At 66.6% G+C, this 20,275-nt stretch overlaps 2 protein-coding genes across 3 annotated transcripts; one reads left to right on the top strand and one right to left on the bottom strand.

Moving 5' to 3' along the window:
- The first annotated feature begins 3,444 nt into the window (after positions 1-3,444).
- Positions 3,445-9,438, top strand: SYTL1 (synaptotagmin like 1). 2 transcript variants are annotated; one of them, XM_074894413.1, is made up of 16 exons: positions 3,445-3,581; positions 4,335-4,402; positions 5,374-5,670; positions 6,018-6,163; positions 6,238-6,346; positions 6,682-6,715; positions 7,020-7,119; positions 7,322-7,416; positions 7,645-7,767; positions 7,856-8,022; positions 8,097-8,199; positions 8,307-8,468; positions 8,546-8,624; positions 8,699-8,798; positions 8,874-9,079; positions 9,172-9,438. In XM_074894413.1, exons 3-16 carry the CDS (start codon positions 5,423-5,425, stop codon positions 9,309-9,311), a joined length of 1,812 nt encoding a protein of 603 aa, XP_074750514.1. In that variant the 5' UTR covers positions 3,445-3,581; positions 4,335-4,402; positions 5,374-5,422; the 3' UTR covers positions 9,312-9,438. The 2 variants fall into 2 exon arrangements, with proteins under 2 accessions (XP_074750514.1, XP_074750513.1); XM_074894412.1 differs by having other exon boundaries at positions 4,149-4,402.
- MAP3K6 (mitogen-activated protein kinase kinase kinase 6) lies at positions 9,435-19,402 on the bottom strand. The gene is made up of 28 exons (XM_074894411.1): positions 18,968-19,402; positions 17,650-17,789; positions 16,939-16,962; positions 16,334-16,521; positions 16,048-16,216; positions 15,799-15,905; positions 15,489-15,659; positions 15,073-15,185; positions 14,767-14,926; positions 14,468-14,618; positions 14,156-14,263; positions 14,035-14,084; positions 13,821-13,916; positions 13,473-13,557; positions 13,258-13,391; positions 13,058-13,185; positions 12,832-12,968; positions 12,537-12,642; positions 12,203-12,360; positions 11,906-12,086; positions 11,661-11,823; positions 11,258-11,414; positions 11,000-11,185; positions 10,809-10,914; positions 10,372-10,606; positions 10,025-10,280; positions 9,826-9,902; positions 9,435-9,703 (listed from the first exon to the last, which is right to left on the bottom strand). Exons 1-28 carry the CDS (start codon positions 19,269-19,271, stop codon positions 9,451-9,453), a joined length of 4,143 nt encoding a protein of 1,380 aa, XP_074750512.1. The 5' UTR covers positions 19,272-19,402; the 3' UTR covers positions 9,435-9,450.
- Positions 19,403-20,275: the final 873 nt, after the last annotated feature.

Genomic DNA, 20,275 nt, shown 5'->3' with positions numbered 1-20,275 from the left:
GGGGTCACTTTGCTGCAGCTGGCCGGAGGGGAAGGGGCCCCGTTTCTCATCCCCTTAGCGGGGGGGGGGCGGGGGGGGGCACATCAAAGGGCTCCCTGGGGAGCGATATCAAATTGCACTTGAGCATTTGCACGGTGGAAGCTTTTGAAGACGCCAGCGGCGGTGGCTGGGCTGCCTCCGAGGCTGCAGCTCCCTCCTCATCCTCGGCCACCCTGTCTTCCACGTTTTTCCCAGGCAGGGGAGGGGAAGGGCGTGAAAGACCCAACATTGGGGGTCTTGATGCCCGTGTCTTCCCGGGCAGACCTTGCACGTCATCCCCATCCAGAGCCGAAGATGGAAATGCCACGAGGTCTCTATTAAAAATTTTTAAAAAATTAAAAACGAAGAGGGGGGAGGGTCCCTCCCTGCGTGCCTGTGGAGCGCTCGAGCAGCACATCAAAGGCACCGGGAGGGCAGAGGGCACGGAGAGCTGAGACCCTGGGAGGGGGGACACGGCCAGATGGCCCCATTGCTGAGGGGGGGACACGTGGCGGTGTAAAAGTGATAGCAGAAAGGGCAGGGGGGGGAGGTTGGGACTGGGGGTGTGTCTGTGAAAGCCCCCCCTCAGTTTAGCAGAGATGTTTGTGTTCTGCAGCCTGTGGGGGGATTTGGCATCTCCTGCATCTCCTGCCCTCACGGGATCCATGCGCCAGGACAAAGCCTTGCCCTTCCCTTCAGCGTTCCCAGGGGAGGGACCCCCACCCCTCCCAGCCTTCTCCCCACCACTGTGGGGGGGGTCAGCACCTCCTGGCTGGGGGGACGTGGGCTGGGGCTACTCCAAGACCCCAGTCCCTCCAGAGATGCTCTTGGCAGCTGGCGGCCATGGAGCTCAACTCCCACAGGAGCCTTCACAGCCTCCGTTTCCCTCGATGCCCCCCCAGCCTGGCAGCCCACCCTGGATGCTCTCGGCCTGTGGTCCCATGGGTGCTGCCCACCCAGCCAGGGCGCTCATCCAGCCCCACTCCCCCACCTACAAACCCACTGATGGGCAAGATGCTGCTGATGCTCTGGCGCGTTGAAGGGTCTGGAGCACAGGTCTGATGGGGAGCGGCTGAGGGAACTGGGGGGGTTTAGTCTGGAGAAGAGGAGGCTGAGGGGAGACCTCCTGGCCCTCTGCAACTCCCTGAAAGGAGGGTGCAGAGAGGGGGGATGAGTCTCTTGAGCCAAGGAACCAGCGCCAGGACAAGAGGGAATGACCTCAAGCTGCGCCAGGGCAGGGTCAGACTGGCTCTTAGGAAGGATTTCTTTGCAGAAGGGGTTGTTGGGCGTTGGAATGGGCTGCCCAGGGCAGGGGGGGAGTCCCCATCCCTGGAGGGGTTGAAGAGTCGGGTTGACCCAGCGCTGAGGGATCTGGTGGAGTTGGGAACGGTCAGGGTGAGGTTCATGGTTGGACTGGAGGAGCTTCAAGGGCTTTTCCCACCGAGATGATTCTGTGATTCTGCATGCTCCCTGCCTCAGTTTCCGCCCCCCCCCCCCCCCGGCCCCGGAGAGCCAGACTTGCCTGCACCTCCTGAAGAACGAGTCCTTGGTGGGGGGAAGCCGGGTTGGGGAGCAGGACAGGACTTGCTTCTCGCCCCCGCTCCCTCCCCGCTGCCCAAACGCCCAGCACAGAAATGAGGCAGAACCTGTTCTGTGCACCCACAGGATGCTGCCAGCACCCCGCACCCAGGGGACAAAACGGGAGGTTTTCTCCCTCGGATGCTGCTTTGGAGGTGTCTGGAGCTGGTCTGCAGGCCGTGGCGGCTGCCTGCCTCACTCCACGGTCTCTGCAAGGAAAACCATCCCCCAGGGCTGACCCAGCACCTTGTGCTGGTGGCCAGGGTGTTCCCGGGTGTCACCGGGGCTGACGCAGCCTCCGACCACCCCGGGCTGAGAGAGACACCATGGGAGTCTCGGCTCCACGGGCACTGCAGTGCTGCTGCGGCTGAGACCCAGCAAACTCACTGCCCCTCCGAGTCACCAGGGATGGGGTGGGGACGCACACAGCAGGATGTGACCCACTGCTCCCCCACACCTCCGGCCGCGGGGTTTGGCTCTGTCTGTGCTCAAGGCTACCCTGAGCTGCCTGCCTGCAGCCCCGAGGGGCTCTGCCCCACCAAGCAAGCCCATCACCAGGGTGTTGGGTACTGTCTGTCCATCCATCCATCCATCCATCCATCCATCCATCCATCCATCCATCCATCCATCCATCCATCTCCAGAGATCCAAGGGCAGGGGATGGATCCTGCCATGTCCTTTCCCATCCTGGCCTCAGCTGATAAATATTTCTCACTCTTGACGTTGCTGGTTCGAAGGGTCCGGGATGCACAGAAAGGACTCAGTGCCCACCCTGGGTGACCCAGAGCTGAGCCACCAGCCCACAAGCACCCCTGTGGGGACACGACAGTCCTCAAGCCATCATCCCCCCCGTGCTGCAGAGACCTGGCCACACTCACTGCATTTCCAGAGCATCCATAGCTGGGACCTCGTCCACCCGGGGCATCGCCCCACGGGAGCTGAGCTCTGCAAGGGGAGGAAGGGGAGGGTGGCTGACAGACGGACAGACAGACAGAGCTGTTGCTAAAGTCTCATTTCCTTAGAAACCATGCTAAAAATAATCCCCTTTTCTTGCGGTTCTGTGCTCGGTGTGTGTGCTGCCAGGCTGCTGCCGCTGCACCCCACTGCAACGCCTCCCCCAGCAGCGCTGCTGTCTCCCCGTAAAGGGTGATGGCTGGAGCCTGACACCCCCCCCCCAGCCACTCACCCTCCCGCTGTGATTGAGGGAAACTGAGGCACAGGGCCCTGCTGTGCCAGGGAAGGATGCACCTGCCCTGGGGGCTGGGGTTTGCCGCTGCCAGGCACTGCTGGCCTCATCCTGCATGGGGCTGAGCACCCAGGTTTGTCCTGGGTGGGACCCCTGGCCCTTTGGAGCAAGATGGGATTGTGCTGGGCAGGATGGGAGCTGGGGGGGCTGGGGGGTACCCATGGGATAGGGGATGGGGGGGGGGGGGGGGCCCTGCAAAGCCCCAGGGACCCCGCACCACCCCACACTGGGCTTTTGGGGGAGGGGGGGGGGGCAGACCAGTCTGCCCAGTCCCCCCAGTAGCTCTCCCAGAGCCGCTCTGGATAAGGCACCCCGAGGCCACATCCTGCCCCCCGTGCGCCCCCCAGAACCCCCTGGGTAAGGCGGGGGGGGTGTGTGTGTGTGTGTGTTCCCCCACCCCATCCCCGTGCCCACACCTTTGGTTTCGAGCCTCCACCGAGTTTGAGGGGTCCCACTACCCTGGGGTGCTTCCCCTCTGCACCACCCCTTCCCAGGCTGCCTGACACCTCCCAGTTAAACCCAGTTCAGCCCAGTTCAGTCCCGTCCGGCGGGTGTTGCTGGCTCCAGTCCCTGCTTTCGTGCCGCCGGGGTGAGGAGGCGCTTGCTCGCCTGCGGTTGAGTCAGCTCTAGGCCGCCAGCACCCAGCCGAGGGTGGGGACCGGGGGCCACCCACAGCCACGAGGGTCCCTGTGGGGTGCTGGGGGGGACACAGGCCACCGTGACCCCCAGTCCTGGGCAGGTAAGGGCGGCCGTGGAGCTGATGCCACTGCTTGCCCCATGGTGGGGCTGCACCAGCACCCTGGGGGGGGGGGTTGGGGGGGTCTGGCTCCTCTTGCTCTGTTTTGGGGGGGCTGCAGCTCTGCACCCCACCGAGGAGGGTTGGGGTGGGGGCTCCAGGACCCGAATTTCTGTGGTGGCTTTTATCGTGCCCCCGCTGTGCCAGAGGCCTGGCCCGGCCGGTGGGGCTGGACGGGGTCTGAGGCCACGGGGATGGGCTGCAGGGCTGGAAGGAGTGGGGGGTGCTGGGGGGGCCCTGGGCTGTGGGGGGGGGGGGGGGGGGGGTGGAGCTGGGACTTGCCAGTCCCCAGGGGGCTGAGGGGGGGGCTGAGGGGGGGCTGACCCTGAGCGAATTGGAGGGGGGGGGGGGGGGGAGAGTTTCATGCCGTCCATCGCCCCCCACCCCCCATCGCGGCGAGCTGCTTGCAAAGAAAAAGAGGGAGACATACACCCCCCCACCCCCCCACCCCCCCCCAACAATTGTGGCTTACTGGGGAGGTTTAACTGGTTTGACTGGTCTCCCGTGCAGGGTGAGGGGCCGGGTGCCCAGCACCCCTCTGCACGTCGGTGGGTGCGGGACGTGGGGGCTTGTTTACCCCCCCCCGAGCTGCGCCCACCCGCGGGGGTCCCCACGGGGGCCTGGGAACGGCGGCAGTGCCTGGGCCAGACCTGGGTGACTTTTCCGGGGTGGGGGGACACCCCCGTCTGCCGCCAGTAAACAGGATACGAGTGGGCTGCGGCGGGGAGGCAGCGGCAGCATCGTCCCAGCCGCGGTGACAACCGGTACGTGTCCCCCACGAGACCCCCCAACCCAAGCCCGGTGCAGGGGGTGTCGCCGGCTCCCCCTGCCTAGCGTGGGGAGGGGGGTGCTGGGGAGGGGGGGTCCAGGTGGTGTGGGAGGACCCTGGTATATGATGGGGTGGGCCGAGGGGGGCCTGGGGGGGGGAGGTGTGCTCAGATCCTGCTCTGGGTGCTGGGGTGGGGTCCCCAAGGCTGGGGGATGTGTGAGACCCCACCCCGGGTGTGGGACAGGGTCAGCCGTGGGATTGGGGACGAGGCCACCAGTGTCCAAGCCCCACGGTGGAGGTGGGACCCCCACAGCCGTGCTGGGGTGCAGCCGTGCCGGTGCTCTGGTCCCGGGGGGTGCCCGGGGTGGCAGGGGGCTGGGGACGGCGGGGGGGGGGGGGCAGCAGGACTGATCCTGCCCCACCGCTGCTGCAATTTCCTGCCCTCAGCATCCTGTGCTGGGCAGCACTTTCCCAACGCTGGGGCCAGGAAGGGCAGCGGTGAGGCAACACCGGGCAGTGGGGCAAGAGCCCCTGCTGCACCCTCTGCCCCGGGAGCTGTGATGAGCTGAGTACAGTCTCAGCCTGGTTCGGTCTCAGCCCGTCGTGGGTGCAGCCAGGCTACATTTTGCCACCTGTCTCGGTGTTGTGGCACCCGATGAAACCCGTGGGAAAGCAGGCAGGGGCAGAGCTGGCCCTGAGCAAACACCCTTTGCAAACACAGGCTGCGGGCAGGATCCCGGCAGCGGGCAGGCAGGGCTGGCCCTGGCACAGGGCCGGCAGTGGGGCCTGGCAGCAGGAGGAGCGATAGGGCTTCCCTGAGCCTGCCTGCAGCCTGCCCATGGGCTTGCCCCTCGGCATCGGCATCATCCTACCCCTCGGTTTGTTCCCGTTGGGGTCCCAGGGGTGTTTTGGGGTGCAATGGGGGAGTCTGTGTGCATGCTGAGCTTCCACTCCATCTCTTTGCAGAGGGTCAGGATGATTCCCACCCCAAAGCAGCCCCAAGGTCCCTCTCCAGATGCTGGCATCGCTGGTGCATGCCCGGCACGCTGAGCCCCCCTGGCCGCAGCCCCCCACTTCTCAGCACCCACCTAGGCCAGCGCCCAGGGGTGCCCCCGCCGTGTCCCCTCACCCCGCCATGGCGCTGGAGCTGGGGGCTGAGGCGCTGCTGGACCTGAGCTTCCTGACGGAGGAGGAGCGGCACGCCATCGCCGAGGTCCTGCGCCGTGACTGGCAGCTCCGCCGGCGTGAGGAGGGGCGCATCAGGTGAGGTGGGGGGGTCCCTTCCTCAGCGTCACCCCGGGGGACAGCATGAACCCCCCAAGAGCAGCCAGCCTGTGATCTATCACCCCTGGGACAGAGCAGCCAGGCTGGGGGGGGTCTCCTTTCCCATTGGGGTGGGGGGCACCCATTGAGCCCAGCCAGGCTGAAGCCCCCGCAGTGGGTGACACTGGCATCGGGGTGTCCCAAACCCCCTGGGAGACGGTGGCTGGTGTCCCCAGGGCGAGTTGTGGTGGCTCCACACCTCGCCGCCTGGGAATGGTGACAAAGGGGGGCCGATGGCAGCACCGGGGTGGCCGGGGGGGGAGCCAACACCTCCCTCCCGCCCCCAGCAAGCTCCGCAAATCGGTGTCGGACCCGGCGCGGCTGCGGACCCTCACCGGGGACTGGTTCTGCGACGCCCGCGCCCAGCGTCACCGGCACCACTTGGGCTCCGACCTCGTCCGCGCCTCCATCCGCCGCAGGAGGCGGCCCCGGGGTAGGCGAGGGACGGGGACGTGGGGTGACACCAGGGGCCGGGGCTCAGCCCGCTGAGGTCCCCGATGTCCCCAGGAGTGGGGGACCCGGAGCGTGGCCCCAGCCTGGGCGAGCTGGAGGCCATCGGTGAGCCGCTGGTGGAGGAGAAGGAGGATGAGGATGGTGTGGCTGAGGCAGAGCAGAGGTGAGGGGGGAGTGGGTGCCCCAGGGCTGGTGGCATCTCGTTGGTACCCCGCTGGGGGTGGCACGGCCCTGGGATGCCCCGGGGGGGAGCTGGACGTGGGGAAGTGGGAGCAGAGCCCGTGGTGAAGGGGGTGGCACAGCCAGAGCTCCACCATCCTGCATCTGTCCACCATCCCCGTGTCTGTCTGTCCAACACCCCGGGGGGGTTCTGCAGCCCTGCCGGACCTCGGCTCTATAAATAGCTGCAGGGATGTGGGGAGAGGGGTGAAAAAGTGCTCATTAGCCTAATGAAGGCAGAATTAGTTGAGAGAAACTAATTACCATCTTTTCTCGCAGCCCCCCTACGGAGGAGGCGACCGCAGAGCCCCAGGTCGGTGCCTGGTGGGGGGGTTGAGCTGGCAGCCGGTACCCGATGCCCCGGTGATGGGCTCGGGTGGGGGGGGGGGAGCACCCTGCAGTCTGGGTCACCCCAAATGCCCTGGCCCCGGAGCCGCAGTGTCACTCCAGGGGGGTGCTGCTGTTGGGGCCAGCCTTGTGCGTGGTTTTGCAATGTCTGATCCTGAACCCCCCCGTGGGGACCTAGAGGGACTGGATGGAGGGGGAGCAGAGTGGGGGGGGAGAGGAGGGTGCTGGGGGTGCCCATTTTCACCCTTTCCCCATGTGGCACCTCGCAGCCCAGCCCCGCAGCCCCGGCTCTGGAGGGGACCCCAGTGTCACAGCCCCTGTGGCACGGTGACATCCCGGCGAGGGAGCAGGACACCCCAGCCCAGTCAGGTAACTGTGATGGGGGGGACAGTGTTATTGAGATTTGGGGGGGTTGGAGCCCCCCCAGCACCACTTACCAGCCTCCTACCTCCTCCTGGGCCCCCATCATGGCCCCCCCATCCCTCGCTTGCCTGCTCGCTCCTCTTGCTGATAAAAGGGCCCCCCCCCTTGCTGCATCAGGCCCCCCCCTGCCCACACTGCGCCCTTGCAGGTGACACAGTAGGTGGGAACCCCTTCGGCACATCCAGCACGGAGGAAGATGAGGAGGAGCCTGACTCTGCACACAGCGGCCCCAATGCTGGGCAGGTGGGATGGGGGGGTCTGGGGGGGCCGTGTGGGGCTGTATGGGCATGGGGGGGGTGTTATGGGGCTCAGTGGGGTGTTATGGGGCTGTCTGGGGTGTGCAAAGCCAGCACGGCACAGGCTGTGCCCGAGCTCTGGGCACTTGCTGGGAGCTGGGTGCCCTCAGGAGCCTGTGCTGGGGGTGGGGGTCCGGGGGGGGGGTACTGACCCCTCTGTGCTTTGCATTTCCAGGGGCCGGGGTCCCCCCAGATGGATCAGGCGTCGCTGGGCCGAGTGTCCCCACAGAACGGCCACGTACCCCCACGCAGCCTGCTGACCACCAGCTCCTCCGTGTCCAGCCTCAGCTCCTCCACGGTACGGGGCTGGGGGCTGGTGGGGGGGTGTGTGTGGGGGTGTCACCTCTCCGGCTCCCCCTGACCCTGTCCCACCACCCCCCCCCCAGCTGAGCGGCAGCCTGATGAGCCTGTACAGCGAAGGGGAGCTGGGCAGCGTGGCCGTGCGGGGCTGCGTCCAGTTCTCCCTCCGCTACGACCCGGCCAAGAAGGAGCTGCAGGTCCACGTGCTGCGGTGCCGCGAGCTGGCCGAGGCCAAGAAGCAGCGGTCGGACCCGTGAGTGGCCCAGCCCCGAGCAGCGATGCCTGGGCGATGCCCGCGTTGCAGCCACCCTCATTTTTTGGCTCCAGGTACATCAAGACGTACCTGCTGCCGGATAAGTCCAACCGCAGCAAGCGCAAGACCACGGTGCGGAAGAGGAGCTTGGATCCCATCTTCAATGAGACCCTCAAGGTTTCTAACCCTGCTTTGGGGTGGTTTTGGGGGGTTCCTATGGTTCAAGGGGGGATAGATGAGCCGGGGCAGATACCCTCACCCTGTCTGTGTCCCCTCCCTGCCAGTACAAGCTGGAGAAGAGGGACCTGCAGGGCCGGACCCTGAACCTCTCCGTGTGGCACCACGACAGCCTGGGCAGGAACCTTTTCTTAGGGGAGGTGGAGATCGCGCTGGGCACCTGGGACTGGGCCAACACGAGCCCCGAGTGGTTCAGCCTCCAGCCCCGGGTGAGTCCCCGGCCCCCCCACAGCCCACTCCCCCCACCATCCACAGCCCCCCATAACCCCCCCACCGTCCTCCCCAGATGCCCATCTCCTCGGACGGCCTCGCCAGCCGGGGCAACCTCAACTTGGCATTGAAGTTCATCCCCGCCGGCTCGGAAGGTGAGAGGTGCCTGCGGGCACACGGAGCGGGGGGTTTGGCATGGCAGGGTGCCCCTGACCCCTCTCGCCCGCAGGCGGGGGGCTGCCACCCACGGGTGAGCTGCACATCTGGGTGAAGGATGCTCAGAGCCTCATCCCCCTGCAGAGCGGCACCGTGGACGCCTTTGTGCAGTGGTAAGCAGCGGGGGGGGGGCACCCAGAGGGACTCGTGTGTGTGTCCCGCTCCCTTCACCCCGCTGTCACCCCCAGCTACGTGCTGCCGGACGACAGCAAGGCGAGCCGGCAGAAGACGCGGGTGGTGAAGCGGAGCCTCAACCCCCTTTTTAACCACACCATGGTCTACGACGGCTTCCAGGCCAAGGACCTGGCCGAGGCCTGCGCCGAGTTCACCCTCTGGCACCATGAAGCCTTTTCCAAGCGCCAGCTGGGCGGCATCCGGCTCAGCCTAGGCACAGGTGAGGGGGTGGGGGGACCCCAGGGCACCCCCCCACCCTGCTGTGGTGGCAGTGGGGTGGCCGGGGGGGTGACAGCGGTGGTGTCTCGGCAGGGAGCAGCTACGGGCTGCCGGTGGGCTGGATGGACTCGACGGCGGAGGAGCGGGGGGTGTGGGGGCAACTCCTCCAGCAGCCCGGACAGTGGGTGGAAGCGCTGCTGCCCCTGCGGACAAACCTCGTCCCCCGGGCATAGCCCCCCCCGCCTTGGTGCCAGCGGGACCCCGGCAGGGACGGAGCTGAGCCCAGAGCATCACTGTGCGGGGCTGGGGTCTGTGCCCCCCCCCCCTTTTGGCAGCAATGAAGTGGCACCGGAGGGCACATTTGGCGGCTGTTTATTGCTCTGGGTGCTGTACCCCAACTTCTTCCTCTGGTGTGGCGCTGGAGCCGCTGCAGCCACCTGCTCCCGGGATGTCCCCTCTGTCACTGTCCTGCCAGCCCCGCTGTGGTGGCAGCCCCGGGGCTCTGCTGGCTGGGTCCCCCGGGGCTGTGTCACAGCCTTGGGGTGGGGGTGTCCCCCCCTCCCGCTGGGTGAGGGTCCGGCGATGCTCCAGGATGGCTGCCCAGAGGCGGTACGCCGGCCCGCGCCTGCTGGGACAAGGAGGGCGTTGGAGGGAGGGGACCAAGCTGTGACCCCCCACTCCCAGTGCTGCCACCCCACTCTCCCCACCCCAGCCAGGCCAGGTGGGGGCAACGCAGCCTGGGGGTACCTGATGCCCACGTAGAAGAGGTCGTCACGGGTGGCACAGCCCAGCAGGTCCCGGAGGGTGAAGTTGTGGGAAAGGAGCTGTGGGAGGTGGAAGGTGTGTTGGGGGGCAATGCTGGGGGGGGGTGCTGCCCCACTCAGGCCAGTGGGGCCTGCCCCCAGCCCCCATGTAGCTCCGTGTGGCCAGTGGCCATGGGCCTCACCGTGGCTGTGGTGGCCACATCTGTGCCGTGCTGCTGCAGCCACTCGAGGAGGAGGGGGTCAGCCCATCTCGGGGGGGGCTGGGGGCTTGGGGATGAGCAATGCTGCCCTGGGGTGAAGCACCCCAGGGGGGCCTCCCCATGCTCCCCACCGCACTGGGGCCGGCTGGGGATGGCGGTGTCACCGTCCCCGGAGAGAAGCACCTGCTGCATCAGCTGCTGCCACTCCTGCTCCTTCTCAGCCAGCTCCTGGAGCAGCCTGGGGGAGAGCGGAGCACCAAGTGGCACCAGGGGGGGGGCACAAATTGGCGCCAGGGGAGATGGAGGCACAAGGAGCAGTGGAGCCCTACCTGCCCGTCTCCATGCGGAGGTGGCAGAGCTGTGCCACCAGCGCCGAGGATGCCTGCAGGGAGGGCAGGGGGTCTGCCCAGGTGCTGAGTCCCGAATTGGTGCTGAGCCCTGAATTGGGGCTGCCCCGCTGGGGTCGGCTCATGGGGATGGACAGCCTCGGCGGCACGGGGTCATCCTCGTCACTCGTGTCCTTGGGGCTGTCCCCTGCCAGGCAGCTGGCCTTTGGTCCCAGGTCTGCGGGGGCAGAGGCAGTGCTGGGCACGGGGAGGTCCGCAACGGCCTCGGACCCCAGAGCATCGGTGACAAAACAGGGAGCTGGGCCCAGTGCGGGCTCCCCCCTCACATCCCTTTCCCAGCACCCCAAATTCCCCCAGCCCACCCTGATGGGGTGATGGGACCCGGACCCACATCCTGGCCATCCCCCAGTGCCACCCACCTCTCACCAGCATGGGGACAGCCGCCTGCACCGCCTGGCTCACGGCATCATCCAGCGCAAACACCCAGTGGGGTTTGATGTGGTGCTGGCGCAGCACCCGTCTCACCTGGAAGAGGCAGAGCCGTGCCAGGGCATCGCCATGCCAGGGCATTACCCACACAGCACCCTACCGCGCCAGCCCGGGCACTCACCGCTGCCTGGAAGGCGAAGAGGGGAGCCTGGAGGTGGGGGAGGCTCAGCCCCTCTGCCCGCAGCTGGCTCTGCAGTGCCAGGAGGTCCTGGCACAGCTGGTGCTGGCTGGGGCACTGGATGTAGCTCCGCAGGCAGCTCAGCAGCTGGGCGAGATGCTGCGAGCCCAACCTCGCCCCCGCCGTGCTCTGGGTGGGCAAGGGAGATGCTCAGGAGGTGCCACCGTGCCCACTCTCCACCCCCGGGCACCCAGCACCCACCTGGCTCTCCTCCAAGGCGGCGATGATGCCCGGTGCCTCGGCGGTGAGGACGCGGTGCAGCGTGGCCCGGCGTTTGCTGTCCTTCCGCAGGAGGAACCCGGCCCCGCTCTCCTCGGGGGAGGACGAACGCAGGCTGTGGTCGGAGCTCTGGGCAGTGCTGGGGGGAGACGGGCAGGGTTGGCACTGCCCCCCCCCCCCCAGACCTTGGGCATGTAGGAGTGTGGCCTTGGGGTGCCAATGGGGGACCTCCTGCAAACCCCCCAAGCTGTAACGGGGAGGGATGTGATGCCCTGGCACGACGAGGGGGCATCGTGGGGTGCAGTGCTGGATACCATGGGAGGCAGAAAGCCACCCCCCCACTCCGGGGTCCCTCCATCCCCCCCCAACGCCCGGGATATCCTACCCCAAGGAGCTGCGGCTGGAGGCTGCCTCGCTGTGGTGGCCTGGGAGCAGGGGGCTGCCCGCTGTGCCCCTCACTGGGGCGTCCTGCCTGGCCAAGGAGCCTCCCCTGCTCCCATCGCTGCCCTCCACATCCCCATCCTGCTGCCCGAAGTGGGGGAGATCTGCTGGGGAGATGATGGAGGTGGAGATGGTTATTTTAGCAGCTCATGTCAGGCTCCCCACATGCTGCCACCCCCCAGGACTCACCCCCCGCCGGGGGCACGGGCTGGCTCCGGGCCCTCCTGGCACCAGTGAGGAAGGGCTCCTGCAGCAGCGCGGCGGCCGTCGCCCGCTCGGCCGGGTCGGCCTGGAAGCAGCGCAGGATGAACGCCTTGGCTTTGTCCGACATGGACTCGGGCACCTCCGGGTGCATCTTGAACATGCCCACCTGGAGGGGAGGCACTCGTGGGGCTGCAAAGGGACCAGCCACCCCAAAGAGGGGCAATTTCAAGGTTGGGGAACACCCCCCACCCCACCCCATCTGCTGCCCAACCTCATGGGTACCTTGAACATCGCGGCCTGGGGGCTGCCCAGCTCGTAGAAGGGGGGCTTGCCCGTGGCCATCTCGATGACGGTGCAGCCCAAGGACCAGATATCCGCAGGCTTCCCATAGCCCCACGGCCCCTGGTTGATGATTTCTGGGGCCATGTACTGCAGGGTGCCTGGGGAGAGGATGAGGAGGGGTGACAGGAGCCTGTATCCATCACCCAAACTCTCCCCAGGGTGGGTGCTCCTCCTCCCCATGCCAGGATGCAGATCCCAACATCTCCTGGTCCTCAGCATCCCACCGCCTCCAAGCTGGGGGAGAACCCACCCCCCAGCCCCGGGCTGCCCTTACCCGTGAAGGTCTCGGCGCTGGGGCTGATGCCTGCCAGCCGCTTGGAAGTACCGAAGTCGGAGATCTTCAGCACCCCGCTGTACGTGTTGATGAGGACGTTGTCTCCCTGGCGCGGGAAGGGCACCCCAAAATAAAACCAAGCCACAAAAAGCTCCTGGAGCTCAAGCAGGGCTGTTGGGCATCACCCCAGGGGTTTTGGGTACAGAGTGGCAGCTCCTGGCTCCCCGGTGCCCCCCAAGATGGGGGAGGTCAGGCCTCCTGCCCCCAGGATGGATGATAGCCCCCACCCCCTCACCTTGATGTCGCGGTGCACGATGTGGTTATCGTGGAGGTAGCTGAGCCCGTCGAGGATCTGGCGGGTGTAGAAGACGATGGTGGGTTCGTTGTCCTTCAAGGGTCCCCACCTGGAGCGCAGCAGGGACGAGAGGCTCCCTGGAGAGGGGGCAGCACCCCCGTTTAGGCTACACATACAGCCACGTGTCCCCCTTTGACCCCCAAATCCCATCCCCAGCGCTGCCCACCTCCCGGCACCTCCTCCATGAAGATCTTGATGAAGCCGTCCTGGCTGATGGAGCCCAGGTACTGCACGATGTTCCTGTGCCGCAGGTGCTTGTGCAAGGCGATCTCCTCGTGCAAAGGCTGCGAGTACCTGCGTGGTGGGGGGACACCAGGGTGAGGGGCTGCCCAGGGCCCCCCCGGGACCCCCCCATATGGCACCTACCGGCTGTCCCGCTCTGGGATCTCCTTGATAGCGATGCGCACTTGGTTGCTGAGGCAGCGCCCAGCGTAGACGACCCCGTACGTCCCCCTGCCCAGGACCACCCGTTCGCCCGCCTCCGAGTACTCGTAGCTGTACTGTGGGCAGAGATGCGGGGTGGCAGCCTGTGCCACCCGCTGTCCTCTGTCACCCCATGTCACCCCGTGTCCCCATCTTACCTCCAGGATGGGCTGCGTGGGGCTGGGCACCTCCTCGCTGCCCGCTGCCTGCTCGGCGAGGAGGGACTGGATCTTGTCGCAGAACCTGCCGGTGGAAGGATGATGGTCCTGAGCCCCACGGAGGGTGCTGGGGACCCACTGACACCCCTGCACAGTCTGTCCCCCACCAGCGGCACAAGGGGGGCCTGTGCTTTGTGGGACTCAGCTGCAGGGGTTGGGTCCCTAGGACACCCCTTCCCCCCAAAATTAAGGTAGGAAGAAATTGCATGTTCCCATCCCTCCCTGCTCACTCCCCCATGCCCCCACCAGCAATGTGGGGGTCCCTGTGGCCCCCAGCCCTCCACTCACCACTGGCAGTGCTGCTGGGAGGGGAAGTAGAGCTGGAAATCCTCCTCCGCGTGCATCACGTAGAGGAAGCAGCCCCGTTCGTCGGACTTGCAGATGCTGGAGGGAGAGGACCCCCTCCCCGTGAGCACCGGGGCTGGTGGGGTGGGCAGAGGGGCTGCAGGCACCCGGGGGGCACCCTTGGTCCTGCTGGCCAGGGAACCAGGGACACGCTCACCTGACACCCCGGATGTCCGTGGCCGTGAAGGTCCAGCTCGATGCCACTTTCTGCAGAAAAGTGGGTTGGTGGGGACCAAGGTTGGTGGGGACCCTCCAGCCCCCCCCAGCCCTATCCCTACCTCCTCCGTGGGGCAGAGGAGGGCAAGCGTCAGGGTGGGCTCCTCCGTGCCACCATGCAGTGCCAGTCGGGCCGGCCGCAGGACCTTGCTGAGCTCCAGGACCAGGACCTGTGACAGCGGGGGGGGCTGTGGGGTGAGCCCCCCATCCCATCCGCCAAGTCCCCAGCACCGCATCCCTGCACCCCCATCCTCCCGCCTGGGTTGGCACCAGTGGGCTGCTTGGTGCCTCCCAGTGAGCCTGGACCACCAGCTGGTCCCCAGGGATGGCCAGGGGTCTGGACAGGAGGGGGTGGGCTCCAAGGGGCCCCTCACCGGGCAGTGCGACGTGGCAACGAAGGGCTGGCACGCCTCAAGGAGGAAGCCCAGCCAGAAATCAGCCAGCTCCTGCCGGGTGGAGGGGACCTGCGGGCTCCTCTGGAAGTGTTTGTAGAGCAGGAAGGTCTCCATGACCGAGACCAGGTACCTGCAGGGACGTGGGGGGTGAGAGAGGAGAGAGAGATGTCCCCAGCACCCCCTACAACCCCCCAAACCCCCTCCTGGGGCACAGACACCAGGGACTGGAGACACAGTCTTGCCCGGGTGGGCGCGTGCCATGCCGTGCCGTGCCATACCAGCCTGGCGCGTTGAGCTTGTAGAGCTTCTCAGAGGCTTGGATGACTTTGCCGAGGTCGTTGGCCAAGATGCCGGCTCCGAGGCAAAACCCCACGTCCCAGTAGTAGCGCAGCTCCCCCGGGCTGCCCTTGCGACCCTGGAGGCAGCTCAGCTTCACCCCTGGACATGGGAGCAGGAGGAATCCATCACCCCTCCACCAGCAACGGGGTACAGCTGCTCCGGGGGTGCCCCAATGCCAGTGGACCCCAGTGCCTGGTCCCCATCCCCGGTGGGTCCTTGTCCCCGACCCGTGAGTGGGGACCCACCGATTTGCCGCAGCTGCACGGAGGTTTCAAACTGGTGACCAGCAGCCACGAGGAGGACGGCGGCGTTGATGCCTGCGTGGAGGCTGGGCTCCACCTCGAAGGCTTTGTTGTACCTGGGCAGAGATGCCGGGTGGAGGGCACAGCCGCTGCCACCCCCGCCAGCCAAAACGCGGCTGCGTTGGTGTCCTAGACCTGCCCCTTATGATGGGGGAGCGCTCCCAAACCAGAAAAAAACCCAAAAGAAGTGAAAAAAATAAAAGCCCGACAGGAATTGGCATCACCTGCCTCTGCGTTCCTGCTGGAGGGGGTTGAGCATGGGGCTGTGCTGGTCAGAAACCCCCCCAGAGCCCCTGCAACCCCCCCCCGGATGGGGGCATGGGTAGGCAGGTGGCCCCCAACCCTGTCCCCAGCCTCACCAGTACAAAGCCCGGTCCCTCGTCTCGGTGTCGGTGAGGCCGGAGCCGATGAACATGTCCTTGTAGATGCGGCCACACAAGCAGAGGAGGTCGGGCGCAGCCCCCTCCCCGCGCTCCACCACGGGCAGCAGCACCGACAGGGCCTTCTCCCGGTCCCCGGCACGGTTACGCCTGCGCACACGCGTCCGGTGCTCAGCAAACGGCACTGCCAGCACGGCCCCTCGATCCCCTGACCCCCCGCTCAGCTCCATCCCATCGGGATGTCCCGGGGTGCATGTGTGTGTCCCCACCCCGGCCCGTCACCGCTCACCGGCTGAGGGCGAAGGCGTAGTGGAAGCGGACGTTGTGCTGCTCGGCCACGGCACAGGCCGGCAGCGCCTGGAGGGTCTCCACCAGCGAGACGATGGCATCGTAATCCTGCGGGGACAACGGCGGGGTTGCCCATCCTCAGCTCTGTGGGGTGATGTTGTCCCCGGATCGGACAAGCCCTGGGGGTCACAAGCTCCCCTGGGATGCTGATATGGCCCCCAGGACCCCCCCCTGATCCCCCAGCCCTCACCTGCACGTCGCGGTAGGAGAGGAGGAGGTTCACCACGATGTCCAGGCTGAGCAGCTCCACGCTGTCCAGGCGCTGCTGGATGCGGGCCAGCTCCCGGCTCAGCTGCTCCCCCCGGTACATCTCCCGTGCCCGCCGGATATCCCGCCGGATCATCTCCCGGAAATACCCGCTGGGGATGGGGGGCAGAGGTTTGGGGCTTTTGGGGTGGTGGTGATTTTCCGCCAAGCCCTGCCATCCCAGCTGGGCGCGGGGGTTTGCCGGCAGCCGGAGGGGTGGGCAGCAGTACCAGGAGTTGGTGGGGATCCCCTCCAGCAGTTGGACGAGGCGGGCTGCCAGCGGGGTGAAGGCAGCCTCCGGCTCGAAGCTGGGCTGGAAAAGCTCCGTCAGGCCCTTCATGGCCCCGGTGTCGCAGCAGATGACCTTGTTCTGGGGGGTGACCGCATAGGGGATGAAGGTGTAGCTGCCGCAGAGGTCCTGAGGGAGGGGAGAAGGGGTGAGTGGCTGTGCCAGCCAAGCTGAGAGCCCCTCTACTCATGTCACGCACCAGCCCCCCCCTCCCCAGGCCTGTCCACGCTGCCCGGACCACACAGACCGTGCTAACACAACCACCTTCCCTAAGACATTAGCAAGGAAAGACAAACCAGCTTTATCTCTGAGTGCCATCATTACGCTCCAGAGTGAACACTCCTGGTTCTTTCAAGACCAGGTACTCCTCTCCATGCTGCTGTGCTCTGAGTGAGTGGCATCCCCCCCCCAACTCAGATTTGGGGAGAGGTCTCGCTCCCTGTCTGCAATGTCCACCCTCTGAGGCTGAAGAGAGGCAGCTCAGGGGGAGAGGGGGGCTCAAACCCCCCCAGCACCATGGCAGCGATGCAGGAAAAAGAGACGCACCGAGTTCTTCTGGCAGATGTCTTCCTGGGGAGAGAGGGGAGGAGGAGGGATTAATGAGAGTCCCCGGCAAAAGAAATCAGCTGATTTCAGGCTCAAGGATCGGAGATACCTGGAAAACAGCCAGGGACAGCGAGGGATGCCGGGGCCGAGCCGCGAGGGCGGCTGGTCCCCCCCACACCGCGAGCGCCGCGTGCAGACCCCCCCACCCTGGGCAGGGCTGCAAACACAGCTGGCTTCTCCCCCACAGCCGGCACAGGAAAGGGGTCTCTGAACGGGCGCCTGGGGCTCCCCCGAGTCAGGGCAATGTTTGGGGACAATTTGGATGAGCTCCCAGCCATATTTTTTTTCCCCCCGAGCGGCGAGAATCCTTCCTGCCGGCCCCCTCCATGCGGAAGGTTTCGATTCCAAGGAATCGGCTTTCCTCAGGGAAAAGCACCCGTTCCCAAATTCCCGGCCGGTTGGGGCCAGGGGAGCACCCAGCACCCCGCACCCAGCTCTGGGGCTCAGCGGGGTCCCCAACCACCCCCTCCTCATCCCATCCAGGTGTGGGGAAATCTCTGCCAGAGCAGGATGCAGCCGTGGGAACTCGGAGGGGGGGGATGGAGATCCCCCACTTGCTGGTGCGGATGCTCCAGGCGCTTGGGGCTATTCCCACCCCGGAGCAGCAGCACCCAGGGGGGCCGGGGTGTCCCTGTCCCCGTCCCCGCTGACCTGCAGGGCCTGGAGGGGGGGCAGCTCGGCCTGGCAGCACAGCAGGATGTTGTGGGACATGTTGAAGCTCTCGCGAACGCCCAGGTGGTAGAAGAGGGAGGGCTGGCAGACGGCGTCGCTCAGCTCCACCACGGCCACGTCTGTGGGCAGGACCCAGAATTTTCCAGACCCCAAATTCATGGGGTAGAGGAACCAGCCCCCCCACCGGGTTTGGGGGGGTCTGTATCCCTATTGCCATCACAGTGAGGCCACAGAGAGGGGCACCCGCTTGTCCCTGAGCAAACCCTCCACAAAACCCACCCTTCCCGAAATCCCGCGCGCGGGTTTAACGCCAGGGAGGGAGACATCCCGGCAAACAGCCAACCACCCTGGAAAGTAAACAGGAGGAAGGCAGAAAAGCAAACAGCACCCGAGCACACAGCAGGAGCCACCCGGGGCTGAGAGAAAGCCTCGGCCCAGCCAATCCTGGATAACTGGGATAACCAGGGAGAGCAGAATCACAGCATCACCTCGGTTGGAAAAGCCCTTGAAGCTCCTCCAGCCCAACCATGAACCTCACACTGACCGTTCCCAACTCCACCAGATCCCTCAGCGCTGGGTCAACCCGACTCTTCAACCCCTCCAGGGATGGGGACTCCCCCCCTGCCCTGGGCAGCCCATTCCAACGCCCAACAACCCCTTCTGCAAAGAAATCCTTCCTAAGAGCCAGTCTGACCCTGCCCTGGCGCAGCTTGAGGCCATTCCCTCTTGGCCTGCCGCTGGTTCCTTGGCTCAAGAGACTCATCCCCCCTCTCTGCACCCTCCTTTCAGGGAGTTGGAGAGGGCCATGAGGTCTCCCCTCAGCCTCCTCTTCTCCAGACTAAACCCCCCCAGTTCCCTCAGCCGCTCCCCATCAGACCTGTGCTCCAGACCCTGCACCAGCTCCGTTGCCCTTCTCTGGACACGCTCGAGTCATTCAAGGGCCTTTTTGGAGTGAGGGGCCCAAAACTGAACCCACTCATCGAGGGGCGGCCTCACCAGTGCCGAGCACAGGGGTCAGATCCCTTCCCTGTCCCTGCTGGCCACGCTAGTGCTGATACAAGCCAGGATGCCATTGGCCTTCTTGGCCACCTGGGCACACTGCTGGCTTATTATCAACCACCCCCAGGTCCCTCTCCGACTGGCAGCTCTCCAGCCACTCCTCCCCAAGCCTGTAGCCCTGCTGGGGGTTGTTGTGGCCAAAGTGCAGAACCCGGCGTTTGGCCTTATAGCAGCAGAAAAAGGGAAAAAAAAAAAACAATAATAAAAAAAGACTCGTCGGAGCGGGTCGCGTCCTCACCTGCGTTGTAGAAGCGGTCGAGGGTGCCGGCGTCGCCCAGCGCCAGGGTGTCGAAGCGCAGGGCGTGCAGGCGTGCCCGCAGGTGGCGGCAGGCCTGGCGCAGGCAGGGCAGCGCAGGGCAGGCGGCCGGTTCCTCCCGGCCCAGCACCAAGACGACGCTCAGCGCCCGCCGCCCGCTCGCCCGGCCCCGGGTCCCGCACACCGGGCGACTCGTCGTCCCCGCCACCACCAGCGGGTCCTGCCAGCAGCTCCCGGTGACTGGGGGGGGCCTGGGTACCTCCGGGGTTGGGGCAGGCTGATCCATGGAGGGGGGGGGCTTGAGCCGGTATCCAGCACCGGTCCTTACCGGGAGACCCCACACCGGGATGCCCTAATCCCCCCCTCCGGGAGAGCCTGTCCCGGGCTGTCCTGCCCCGGTTCCCCCCACCTCGTCCCCGGGAGACCCCGCACCGGGCTGTCCCGGTCCTTACCGGGGCCGGCTCGCACCGGGAGGGTCCGTCCCGCTCCGCGGGCTCCTCCCTGGCTGCCCCGCACCGGGCTCCGCTCCGCTCCGCCCCGCTCCGCCCCGGGCACCGGGCGCTGCTTCCGCCTGGCCCGGCCGTGAGTCAACGGCGGCTCCGCCCGCACCCCCCCCCCGCGCCGTCCCGGGACGGACCCCCCCGGCCGGATCCTGACCCTCGACGGGCACCGGTTGCAAAGGGCCGTTGCAAAATGGGAACAAGGGGAAGGGGAAGTGGGAGGGGGGGACCCGGAGATGGGGGGTGGGGGGGGCCCGGGGCTGGTTCCCCTTCCCTGCACGTGTCACAGCCAAAATAACGGTCCCGAAGTCGCCTGCGTGGTGGGAGTGGCGGTGAAGTGAAGCCGGGGTTCATGGGGGGGGGCAAAGGGCCGGGCAGCCCCCTCCGTATCCCCATCGCATCCCCCCGGCCGGGGCGAGGGGCCGGGGAAGGTCCCCGGGGGACAGAGGTGGGATGGAAACGGCTGGCGAGCCTGGCTGGGGAGCGGGGAGCTGTGCGGGCAGGGCTGCGGGCAGGGCTGTCACCCGGGGCTCTGAGTGCAGCGTCCCCGGCTGGGAAAGTCTGGGTCTGTGGTGAGATGCAGGGGACAGGCTGGCACACACCCTGGGCTGGGCTGCCGCGCAGGCAGGGAAGCCACTGTGAAGGCCGACAAGCCACCACACAGACAGACAAGCCACTGTGCAGGCAGACGAGCCACCACGCAGGCAGACGAGCCACTATGAAGGCAAACAAGCCACCACACCAGCAAAACAAGCCATCGCACAGGCAGATGAGTCACTGTAAAGGCAAA

Source organism: Strix uralensis, chromosome 25 (assembly GCF_047716275.1).
Source record: "Strix uralensis isolate ZFMK-TIS-50842 chromosome 25, bStrUra1, whole genome shotgun sequence".
Lineage (NCBI taxonomy): Eukaryota > Metazoa > Chordata > Aves > Strigiformes > Strigidae > Strix > Strix uralensis.
Note: the sequence above shows the minus strand (reverse complement) of the source record. Positions and strands in the feature narration are given on the sequence as shown.